Genomic DNA, 12,770 nt, shown 5'->3' with positions numbered 1-12,770 from the left:
TTGTCTTGTGAAATTGCATTCTTCTACTAGCACTACTCTTCATCAGAGCGTTAAAAGGTGAGCTCGAATCACTATTTTTTAAATTTCTAGAGAAAATACTGTCATGGGAATGATTTTGATAATAAGAATGACGATTGGGGTAATCATTCGGCTATTTTAACTGTCATTAATGTTGTTATCATTATTATCATTACCATTAATAATATTACTACTACTACGTCTACTACTACTACTACTACTACTACTAATACTACTACTACTACTACTACTAATACTACTACTACTACTATTACTACTACTACTATTACTACTACTACTACTGCTACTATTATTACTACTACTACTACTACTACTACTACTACTACTACTACTACTGCTGCTACTACTACTGCTACTATTACTACTACTACTACTACTACTACTACTACTACTACTACTACTACTACTACTACTACTACTACTAATACTACTACTACTACTGCAACTACTACTACCACTACTATTACTTCTAATAATAATACCATGATAATAGTATCACCATGAATTTAAAGATGTTCTATGGAAACGTCCACTCTTAAATATTTGTTTTTTAATTGGTGTAAAGACATTTCCAAGAAGGTAGGTTCCATGACAACCCTCAACCCTGACCTCTAAACCCTTATTTCCAAAACGTCAAAACTAAACAGTTTGTCATACATTTTCACATTTTAGCAAAGTTCATTATACTCATTCATAATCTAAGCCAGAATTCTTCTGAATGTTTTATTTTGTTTTAGTATCTTGAGCAAGCTAGATTACAAAATATTTTAAGTCTAATCAAATACAATTTGTTATCTTTTCTTATTCTTCCTCTCTTATCCTTAACTGTTCGTTTTTTTCCTTTTCGTTTTTTTTTTTTTTTTACTGAAGATTTACGATGGCTTTAGTCTTCACCGCCAGCCTGCTTCTCCTTACCATATTGGTGCCATTATGCGAGGGGTCATGCTGCCCGAATTTCTTCATGCGAAAAGGCGACTGGTGCTACCACTACAACTCCGCCAAGAAAGATTGGAATCAAGCGAACTTGGCATGTAAAGCTCTCGGTGCTGAACTCGTAAGCATCCACGGAGCTGACGAGAGCAACGAAATCTATGGTCTGTGGCAGAGTCTTCTTGACGAGGGTAAAGCAGATGATGGTGACTTTGTGAGTATATCATTCTTAAGGTTCCCACTCAATCCTTATATCTGATGATGGCGACTTTGTGGGTATCCCTTTCTAAATGTCACCACCCATTCCGAGTAGTATATAATGGCGACTATAATGTTGTTGGCCACTTTGTGACTATATACCACGCTGTTTAATTCTACCAGGCTGTTTTATTTCTAAATTGGCCTTATAAATCATTTGAGAGCCAGATCTTCGGTCTAACTGGTTTCTCTGGATCACATAGTTTAAGTGATAAGTGGTGATCTTCCCCGCGCTTGCATGGCATTTCATCGTTTAGTTATTTTTTTTCTCCAATTCTTACTCGTGGACCGTGCTAGCAAATATTGGTCGACGAAGAACCTCTCATGATAATGAACATGTCTCATGAAACTCACCATCGATATAAAAGAAATGGATAGAGCTCATCGTATGCTGCCACACACACGACCTTGAAGTTACAGGAATATGATTCCATCACACAAAAAACAATTAATGGGGCCACACCAACACGACGAGGTACAACACGCACAAGATCAAGGAAGAGAGAGAGAGAGAAACAGTGTAGAACTTTATGTGCACTATTTGGAGTGCTTTCCAGTACTTCTAAGATCTTGCTCGCTTATAAGACGACACGCCACCATGGCAGATATTGGGAATGCATTGCCACATCATTTTGAACAGTCTGCATCTTTTTTTTTTTAAAGCTTCGTTGAAAAAGTTTCCTATTAGTATAAATAATTTCATTCACCTGCACTCACCAATATGCACGCCCTTGCACTTTTTTTTACCATACATGATTTTATATTCTTCCTAACCGAGCTTCTAATTTTCAATATTTTAAATTTTGTGACATTATTTTATCAAAATGATGGTTTCCATGTAGCACCCTCTCCTGGCTGCTATTGCTTCAATCATCTTTGTGATTATAAGTCTAATAGCTGGCCCCTGTATTTTACTGAACTTACTATATCACATGCTTATGTATAATCTAATGATCAGTCTTAGTCAATTTCATTTATATCTAATCACATTAAACATGTATTCATTATATGTTTGCTATTATGTGAACATGTTAATTGATTATTAATTGTTGAATAAAATGCAGAAACTACAAAAAGAGTGTTTCCTGTGGCCTCAAAAGAGAACGTAAAAGCTCTATCCATCCTTAAAAAACAATAAATAAATGATGCGAATTACAAATACCACTCTCTTTCTCACCCCTTCTAGTCCTATTGGATAGGGTTACACGACTTGCAATACGAAGGTTACTATCAATGGAGTGACGGGACGGAGGTTAACTACCTACTCTGGCAGTCGGGCGAACCGAACAACAATGGCAATGAGGACTGCGTCGCTCCTCGGAACCACGGGTCCAACGCGGAAAGGCAGTTCTGGAATGATTACGACTGCAGCGAAAAGAAGCCTTACTTTTGCCGATTTCCGATTTCGTCTTAGTAACTAATTGCCTCACGCGATCTTCCGGGATGACTGCAAGGAAACAACGCGGTCAAAATAACCGCATATTATTGGGATATTGGTAATGTTGATGAGCAAATATTGAGAAAATTCAAAATTGCATGCCATAGAAAATTTCACTTAAATCAGATGTAGAATGATAAAGGTTACGAAATATTTTGTGTTGTTGTGACATAACAGTGGTTTGCGAGAACGCGTGGACGATCTCGATTTGGAAAAGATGTTACTACTATTAATTGAACGATTCCTTGCTTGAAAAATCTGTAAATTTCACAACATTTTTTCAATCTGCTGTCTGAATAAACGATGGACTTCAATTTGTTTTGGACTGATAATATTAAATGGGTAGTCATGTAAAATATCAACAAAGAAAGCAGAAACCATTTTTTATTTTAGTCATCCTCAGGCACTAGTCGGTGGTAATTTCTTCCTCTTGTACACATTCTTGTTTTTCTTTGCCGGGAAATAAAATAAATAAATAAGTAAACAAACAATTAAATAAAAAATGTCAATTGGTGATAAGAGGTTACAAAAATGTTGCGTGTCGTAAGGAACATTTCTGAGTCCCGTATACGACACACAGCATTTTCACCTTTCATTAAAATCATAATAAACATTTTGCGTTGGTTATCAGTTTTTCACCCACCATTACTTTATCATTGACAATGTATATATATATATATATATTGTCTCGCAAACCACTGTTATGTCACAACAACACAAAATATTTCGTAACCTTTATCATTCTACATCTGATCACCAAAAACAAAAAGGACTTTCCAGTGGCCGACCACTTCAACCTCCCTAATCACTCTGTCAAAGATATCAAAGTCTGCATCTTCGGCGGAGGGTACAGATCGGCAGAGGAACGGAAATGGGCTGAGCTGAGACATATCGTCAAAAGCCGCACGTTTGAAAGTGGCCTCAACAAAGATCTGTCTTGGCTCAACGCATTCACATTCTATAGATAATCATATCTTTCTCCTCTTTGCCTTAATTTCCTTAATTCAGCTATCTTGTTTATTATGATCTCTCTGTGCAATGTGCAGCGTGCGCGGTCTCAGTTAAGGGGCTTTCACAATTTTGCTCGTGCGATCGTTTGCGATCATTTTTATTCCAATACAGGGGCCACGGAAGCGGGGGGGGGGGGGGGGGCTAGGGGGACTTCAGCCCACCCCCCCCCCCCATTTTTTTCCAAAACTGTGTAAAAAAGTATAAATGACCATATGATTGTGATTTTTGCATGGTCAGCCCACCCCTCCCCCCACTTTGAAAACCGTTCCGCGGCCCCTGCAATATATGTTGCACACAATCGCAACGGATGTAGCAGTCGCACAACCAATGGTGAAAGGAGCTTTACAATGAGTTGAAATTGAACCGATGAACCACAACCATGGAATACCAGCAACGTCAACATCAGAAAACGCATGTTTGTTCAATATTTTCTAGAAATGATTTATATTCAGACATTCATAATTTTCTCGAAAATTTGGTATGCTTTTCTTTATTAACACATGACATTGTGCAAAATGTCTGTTGAAAAAATTATGACATCGATGGATTTCCATATAATTGAGGTTGATATGATCACTTGTAATTCTCTGTAAGACGGGGTCCTTGTCATGACCCTTATGGGGCAATTTCAATGATTGTGACTACAACAGGTTCTGCAGAAACGTGAAAAGTTTGATTAAAACTCTTCTCAAATTAGAAAAAATGGAATTGAAGCTAAGTTCTGTTTCCATCACACAATACAGGCATTCGAAGTATAATAGTTGCAACAACCGTTTATATCAGGCAAGTGTTTCATAAAACTGTTTGTGGGTTATGACCGACCTTACGGACGACTGGTGATCCTTTCTTTAGCGCTAAATCAACATCAAATGGAAATTTTGGTATACATAATTTACCACAAGAAAAGACCATCAGTTGTTAATAGTAAAGTCGAACAGCTTTATGAAACACACACCTGGCGGATGTTTCATAAAGCGATTTTAAGAACTACAGGTGATCTTTTCTTACAAGCTTAATAACCACCAATGAATATCATTTACCACAAGAAAGGAAAACCAGTCGTTCTTAAAGTCACTACTAATTTACGAACAGCTTTATGAAACAGCAGAAGGGCGGAAAAAATTAGGTAAAATTTAGCTCGCATCCCTTGTCCCAATGGAGAGGGCTGGATGGCTTCTATCCGTCTATTGAGTGATTTTCCTCAAAATGTTATGCAACGCTGTAAACTGTACAAAAGATATGCTTAAAACTTGAATATATTTAAAACAATAGATGATTTTTGATAACCTGAAAGCTTGCCAGAGGCTTGTCTGACATAACAATAATGTCAATCTGCTGACAGTCAATCGGACAGTCAACCTGCCTGAAACGTTGGGTCTTCTCTCCTGCTCCTGCTCTACAACGTACTCCACTGGCCAACTCAAGTCAGCATTCTCCCATCATGCCCATATTCTAAATCTTCTCTTACTGCTACGAGTCAATCAGTCTTCCACTCAAGCCTCTCATCTTGCCTATACTACTCAAGCTTTCCATCCTTTCTGGATTACAGTCCTCTCTTAGACTATACTCATACTTTACTTTCTAACCTCCATGCACTTTCTCAAATCTTCATTACTCTTCTACCTTGATCCACTTTTATCTCAGTCCTTTCCAGGACTTTACATAATGGTGTACCACTGACGTAAAGATGTGGGGCTCTTCCTCCCCCCCCCCCAACAAAAAAAATTGAAAAAGGAATGAGAGAAGGGTGAAATATCATTATGTCAAAATCTATCGCAATTTTTTTTTTCGCGTGATGCGCCAGATCTTGTCCTCTCAAAAGTTTGGGCTCATCGCGCAATTGTGGTGTACTGTATAAACCACTGCAGCATAGATTGCTTATGCCCGCTGCTTATGCCACAATTCAAACCTTCAAACACCTTCTGCAAGAATCGAATGTGCATATATTATTTGTTGCAATGTCATACAAGCCTTTGACATACTATCAGGTTGTCAAAATCAACATTTGCTTCAAATAAATCAATATTTTATGCATAAATGTAGGCATAAAGTTTCATACGTTATGAAAACCGACTGGTGCCCACAGACGTGCAGTCAAAACCAGTTGGAAAGATGGTTGTGTGATGTAATAGAACTGTCACAGCCAATTCAGTATCAATACATTTTCTCATGATATCCAGATTTGTGTGTTATGTATGATATCTTTTAAATCTGAGGGGGGCCCCAAAGTTTGTACTTAATAATATATCATGTCGCCCATTACTTTTCTCTTCTCTCCCCCCCCCCTCTCCCTCTCTCTCTCTCACTCTTTCTCTCTCTCTCTTACTCACTCACTCTCAACCCCTTCATTCTTTTACATATGCCTATAGTCTTTATATTTTTTTCTCTCTCAACCCCTCTCTCATCTTTTCATTCTTCCAACCATTCCTTGCAAGTAGACTCAGTCGTCTCATTCCATTCCATTATGGCACACATACAAAACACTCCTTTGAAGATCTATACAGACCTATATCTGTGCTGATAATTATTGTTTATTATCCTGAAATAAACCTTTGAAGACAAAATCTGAACCGAAGACGTATTATTTTATAAAGTTTAGAAACAAAAAATTATATAATACTGGCATTAAATTCGGATATACATTCAGTAAATGGTATTGGGGATTTTTAATTTTCATAAGTCTGCCAAGAAATGGCATTCATGTTAATTGGATAGGCAAACTAGTGACAATGGCGAAGGCAGTAGTGTCACGTTATTCCCTCTGTGTTCTGACATATGTAAATTAAAATATTTCAACATTTTGCCAAGAAATATAATTTATTGTGTGATACAGCATGGCTTAGATGGATTCAACGCTATCTGACAGATCGATTGGGCGATTCCATTCGAGTCGTATGGGACATTTTGACGGCAATTTCTAGTCTCTAAGCTGAATGCTTGACTAAAGCAGACTATTTCTATTTTACTTATATATATATATATATATATATATATATATATATATATATATATATATATATATATATATATAAGACATCAGAAATGCGAAACAAATTCACGAGTAATGCAGTTTTTGAAGTGCCAACAATTAAGTTCTTTTATTCACTCTCCAAATTTTCGGTAGACATCTACCTTCTTCAGGGAAGATTCGTGAATTGTGACAAGTTTGAATGACAGTTGTTTTTATTAAAGCGTGCGCGATCTCAGCGGGACTAGGGTAACCACTGCTAGGTGCGCAAAATGCTGTTATGAATGTATAGTGCGCGCTTTTGGGTAATAGACCATTAATGACGTACGTTACGTAATAATAAAAGAGTATGATTTAGGTTTCGTAACAATAAAAATATTTCGTAATAATAAGAGTGTCTAAAGCCCCTTTCACAATTGACGTACGGCCTGTTTACGACCGCCTGCAACGGTTTTTTCTTGTTGTTGCACGATCGATCTCTTGGTGTCTTGCGAGCACTCGCAGTGGTTGTAGACGAACGCACGAATTTGAGGTGGTCGGAGGTGGTCGTGACTGGTCGCATCTGAATTTGAACATGTTCAAAATCCAAACGCGATCAAATACGATTGATTTACTCGCATCAGGTCGTACCATCGGTCGGGCGATCATCGTGTGAGTGTTGTTCAACGTTGTACGACTTGGCGCGAGAGGTGACACAACTACGTATAGTCGCATTTAGTCGACTGGAGGTCGTACAACACTTGCACATGCGCTAGATACCTACAGAGACCAGTCTTGCGACTGGTTGCGATAATATAAGACTGTTGCAAGACCGATCAAAATTACGGCTTACAACATTCCACTACCGTCGCATTCGCATGTATGCGACCGTACAGCCCCTTTCACAATTGACATCCGACCAGTTTACGACCACCTGCAACAGTTTTTTCCTGCTGTTGCACGATCGATCTCTTGGTGACTTGCGAGCACTCGCAGTCGTTGTAGACGGTCGCACGAACTCGAGGTGGTCGTGACTGGTCACATCTGAACTTTGAACATGTTCAAAATCCGAATGCGATCAAATACGACCGATTCACTCGCATCAGCTCGTATCCGGGGTCGTACCATCGGTCGGGCGATCATCATGGGAGTGTTGTTCAACGTTGCACGACTTGGTGCGAGAGGTGGCACAACTAAGTAGTCGCATTTACTCGACTGGAGGTCGTACAACACTTGCACATGTGCTAGCGACCTACATGTACAGAGACCTGTCTTGCGACTGGGTGCAATAATATGATGGGCCATAAGACTGTTGCAAGACCGATCGCAACGGCTTACAACATTGCACTACCGTTGTGTGCGACCGTTCCCCTCGCAATCCCTCGTGCAACACTCGCATGTGATCGCACGAGCACAATAGGATCATAAGCGACTTACTCGTGCAACGGGTTTCACTGGTTGTTTTTGTTGTACGACAGCTGTTGCAACTGTGAAAGCCTCTGTGCGATATTATGAGATGACTGGCGATTGATGCCTGTTGCAGCCTGTCGCACGACCAAAAGGTCGCAAATGGTCGTACGTCAATTGTGAAAGGGGCTTTAGACGGGTCCCAGAGTGCGTTTGCCCCCCAGTCTAACGCGCACAAGATAAGACTGCTTCAATTATCATATTATTATTTGCTATATCATAAAGTGCTTGATTACATTCCAGATAAGTCCATTTGAATTTTGAATAATATTTATTCACCTGAAATGACAGAAATGATTCCCATGAATCAACTGACATGACGCTAATCCACTCCCGACTCCCAGAAATTTATACTCGTCAAAAGATTAATCGCAGACTGACAAGATATTCCAATCGCTCATCAAGGGATATTGGTAAGTTGGAAATTAGCTTCTAAAGAGGACGATATGTCATATAATGTTCAAATCATAGTATTTTTTTTTTTCATTCAGTTGCCAATTAAGGTGCTATTGGGAAATATACATATTCACGACTTGTTTGGCTTGGGTTTAAAGACCAAAACCCCGACCAAAAAGTGAAATCGGTAAATCATAAGCCAATCGAAAGCTTAACAACTACTATCAATAGAAGCTTTGTGCATATCCGCCACTTCCCAGATTAGTAGGCATATAATTATGCTTAAGAATATTTGCTTATACGCTTGAGAGCGTTTGAAATGATTTAATGATGTTTTATCGATTTCAATTTTGCGTCCTGTCGGGGTCTTCAAAGTTTCAATTGCCGTTAGAAAGACGGACTAGAAACGCATTCTATAGCTGTAGTACAGTATGCGATATAGTTATCGCAATATTGTGTTCGAATTATTTTGCGACATGGTAATGACAAGGTCCAGTTTAAATACATTAATCGGACTAAAATTAAAAAACTTAATAGTGAAAATGTGCTTTACAAATATATTCCCACTTTGTTTACATCGACAACCTCGTCAACACTGACATGTATAGATAGTATTTGCACCGCTAAGCAAAACGCTTTCAAGAACATACACAATGTTCTGTCAAATGTCATTCATGAGAAAGAAAAACCAAGAAGTCTTTGTCGAAAATTGGTGTGTCAAAACAGCAGTTTCGTCCCGGACTCTGGATAAACGACGTATTGCAATTTACGAAACTTTTGACGAAATTGCTGTTCAACAATTTTCGACAAAGATCAGCCAGCTGTTCATTGTGATTTGACGGATATTTTCAATACATTTGCTTTGTTGTTGAATGCGAAAACTCCCTAATAATTATTCAGTCACATCTAAACAGCAGAGTCCAAGGTACCGTGTGCAGAAAGACAAGCGTTTCATTGCTCAACTCGATTCAATTACAAAAAAGTCTTTAATACCTGTTTTTAATTGGTTGTGTTTTTTCAAAATTTCGTTTGGTTGCAACTCATCCTGCCACGAGCCCCCATACCAATCAAAGCTATCGCGTTATTCCGAATATTATCGGTCGATTTTCAAAGGAATAGGTTGGTGTCCCTAGGGAGTTTCCGATTCCATTAAGCACGACATCTTCACGAGTGTAGAAAATGTATCGCCAATTGCTCTTCACACAACCAAGAAATCTTTGTCGAAATTTGGTGAATCAAAACAGCAGATTCGTCATATTTGCAATTTTCCGTCAGCTCCGAACTCCAAAACTCAGGATGGCACTGCTGTGCTGGTCCGCACAGAATGATCTTCCACAGAGAAGGCCTCCCGGCTGTTCATTGACTGACATCTTCATTACATTTACTGTGTTTCTGAATCCGTCCTTGTATTTGCAGCACTGCTGTGCTGGTCCGTCAATGATCTTCCACAAAGAAGGCCTCCCGGCTGTTCATTGCTATTGACTGACATCTTCATTACATTTACTGTGTTTCTGAATCCGTCCTTGTATTTGCATTAGCGAAAAATCTCTACTGTAGCATTAACGACTGTTCATTCTTTTTATCTTTCACCCCTACAGCGGCAAGACTAGTCTACAAAATGCGATTTTTGCTGGCTTTATGTTTCCTCGCCGCCATGGCGTACCGGTCCGAGGGTACTACCACGTGCTGTCCAGATCGATTCTTGAAGGTGGATGACTGGTGCTACTACTACAACTCTGAGAAGAAGACCTGGTTCGACGCAGACGTTGCCTGTAGGGTACTCAACGCGCATCTGGTCAGTATCCACAGCATGGCTGAGAGTCAGGAGATCTATAATGTGTGGACAAGCTTTGAGGATTCTAGTTATGCTGATGACAGAGATAGGGTGAGTATATAGTCTAGTCCACACTGGCTATGAGGGGATTGGCACTGAGTTAGAGATTGAGTGTCACGAGGCCCTCTATGTTAGCTTTGGGAAAGAGAGTTTATACATCGACCGTCCAACGTTTATAGTGTTAACAATGCGCTAAGGGAGAACATGTTATAACCGATATGTTGCAGCGATGCCTTTTCTTACAACAATGAATTACTTACACATTGAAATATAGTTTTGACTTCAAAATCCAAAAGATGTCACTGGGCTTACTCTTAGCGCTCTGTTAGGATAAGTACTTTCCTGTTCAGCCGTCACTGGAAAATAGTCAGGCGAGGATCGAGGGTGGGGGGGGGGGTCTGCACTGTTAAAAATCCCCGTGATGTTACAGAAAAAAGAGAAGATTTTGCAGAAAGCAATAACAGAATCATTCTGTAAATTCATAAAACAAGTTTTTCTGCAATTTAACAGAACAGGTCTGTTTAAAAAGGGGAAAAGTGTGTTTTATTCAAGGAAATTTGTAAGATTCCATACACCAAATACCAATTTCCTGTAAGATTACACAGTCTGGTAATATTACAGGTGTTCTCGAGACTCTGCTGCAGGAACTTTTTTTATTATAAGGATAAATTTTCTAACAGTGTGGGCACACCCAGTACATTGTCATAATCTTATAAAGCAACATGTAAAATGTATTGATTGCGCACCCCGTATAACTGATCGATGACATTTTGTTTTTGTTTTTCAGGTACGGTTTTTTTTTGCTATATTTTGAGGACAAAGGTAATTTTCTTAGGCCTATGATTCTAGATCCACACTTGCATTGAAATAATAATTGTCAAAAATAGTTGGTCATATTTGGCAAGGAACCTTTCACACATGACAACAATAAAGAACGTCATCGCATTCACATGGGTATATAGGCCCATATCTACCACTTTGCACCGAATGTAGGCATAGCGAAATCGATATTATGTATTTTTGGTCGATCGAAATTACCAGAAGCTACCCACAAAAATGGATTCAATAAATCATCCAATATACTATCTTTATGATTTATTAAAAAGATAATAATTCATCGATAGCAAAAAAAGCAATTTCTCTTTAAAAAATTGTAAAAGTATGTCATCTAATTATAAGTATACGAAAGTAAATTATATTTTGTTACAGTGTATTAGGCAATAGGTATAGCGATTCATTGGTCAATCGTTTCACCTTTTTGGCAAGCGGTTGCTAGGGCATTTCGGTTAGCATAGCGGTGACAAAATCAAAACGGAAGTCAAACTTCAAAAGCGTTTTTCTCTTGATTTTGATTTCCAAGAGCCCAATTCTTCTCGCATTCAAAGGCCTATATATCCACTTGTATTTATTTTTACGGGTCGAGTTATATATCATATTAAAGGTAATGAAACGGGAAACAATGATCATTAATAAAAGTGGATTTGACGAATTCCAACTTGCGCAAGAACATAAAAGGTGAAACATCAGACGATCCAAGTATAGGTTGGGATGAGTTTGATTAATCGTGACCGAGTCATCGTTCAACATAAAATACAAAGCATCGTAAGTGCACAACACATATGACATGTATGGAACTCCAAGAGACGTGATACTATAAATACAAATAACTCATACTGGCGTTGTCTCTCATTTCGGTGTGATGCATCACATATACACACAATTCCATTTATACGTATTACTGTACAAGTTTTAAGCACGTTGTGGTTTAAGCCCGTCACGCTAACAAGATGTTTCAGATTTCAACTACTGTTTAAAATGTCTGTAAACAACGTATTCAAAACATTAAACAATAGTCGTTAGAGTGACGGGCTTAAACAGTGTTCAGTATTTTAAACAGCGTCTTAACAGTGTATACTTTCCATGCAGGGATATTGGATCGGGTTCCATGACACAGTTCAGGAACAAAGTTGGGAATGGACCGATGGAACTGATTCCGCGTTCAAATATTGGCAACACAATGAACCTAACGACGATAGAGGGGAGGACTGCGCTGCTATTCGTAACGAAGGCAATAACGAAGTCGACCGCCAGGAATGGAACGACTACGACTGCGGCACAAGGAAATCTTTTATGTGTAAAACACCTGCAGTTTAAACAGGGCGGATCCATGATTTCCTAAGGGGGGGGGGGGGCTTTTTTGGTCTCGAAAAATGTTGAAACAATGAAATGATAATATAAATAATAAATGAATAAATTGAAATGAGGTCCTAACTTCACAATGATGGGCATTTACGTAACGCAAAATTTTTACAAGAGAAGAAAATGAATTTAAGTCATCACATGCGTTATGCAAATTTTCCACCAAAACTTTAATAAAAAAATATGGTTCTCAAGAGAAGCCGGGGGGGGGGGGTTGACCGGACGTGCCCCCGCCCCTGGCTGGATTCTTC

The 12,770-nt window shown here is 38.8% G+C and overlaps 2 protein-coding genes across 2 annotated transcripts; both read left to right on the top strand.

Annotated features, from left to right (window-relative positions):
• LOC129262824 (C-type lectin lectoxin-Thr1-like) lies at nucleotides 1-3,729 on the top strand. Its single transcript, XM_064100577.1, has 3 exons — nucleotides 1-57; nucleotides 910-1,183; nucleotides 2,414-3,729. The coding sequence occupies exons 2-3, from the start codon at nucleotides 917-919 to the stop codon at nucleotides 2,639-2,641; spliced, it is 495 nt and encodes a 164-aa protein (XP_063956647.1). The 5' UTR covers nucleotides 1-57; nucleotides 910-916; the 3' UTR covers nucleotides 2,642-3,729.
• A 4,717-nt stretch (nucleotides 3,730-8,446) lies between these two features.
• LOC129263130 (C-type lectin lectoxin-Thr1-like) lies at nucleotides 8,447-12,544 on the top strand. The gene is made up of 3 exons (XM_054901051.2): nucleotides 8,447-8,503; nucleotides 10,085-10,371; nucleotides 12,247-12,544. The coding sequence occupies exons 2-3, from the start codon at nucleotides 10,105-10,107 to the stop codon at nucleotides 12,472-12,474; spliced, it is 495 nt and encodes a 164-aa protein (XP_054757026.2). The 5' UTR covers nucleotides 8,447-8,503; nucleotides 10,085-10,104; the 3' UTR covers nucleotides 12,475-12,544.
• Nucleotides 12,545-12,770: the final 226 nt, after the last annotated feature.

The sequence above is a fragment of the Lytechinus pictus genome, chromosome 6 (genome assembly GCF_037042905.1).
Source record: "Lytechinus pictus isolate F3 Inbred chromosome 6, Lp3.0, whole genome shotgun sequence".
Lineage (NCBI taxonomy): Eukaryota > Metazoa > Echinodermata > Echinoidea > Temnopleuroida > Toxopneustidae > Lytechinus > Lytechinus pictus.
Note: the sequence above shows the minus strand (reverse complement) of the source record. Positions and strands in the feature narration are given on the sequence as shown.

Coding starts and splice junctions, on each gene's coding strand:
- LOC129262824 (XM_064100577.1), top strand. CDS start 917: ATGGCTTTAGTCTTCACCGCCAGCCTGCTTCTCCTTACCATATTGGTG. Junction 1,184..2,413: donor AAGCAGATGATGGTGACTTT/GTGAGTATATCA, acceptor CACCCCTTCTAG/TCCTATTGGATAGGGTTACA.
- LOC129263130 (XM_054901051.2), top strand. CDS start 10,105: ATGCGATTTTTGCTGGCTTTATGTTTCCTCGCCGCCATGGCGTACCGG. Junction 10,372..12,246: donor ATGCTGATGACAGAGATAGG/GTGAGTATATAG, acceptor CTTTCCATGCAG/GGATATTGGATCGGGTTCCA.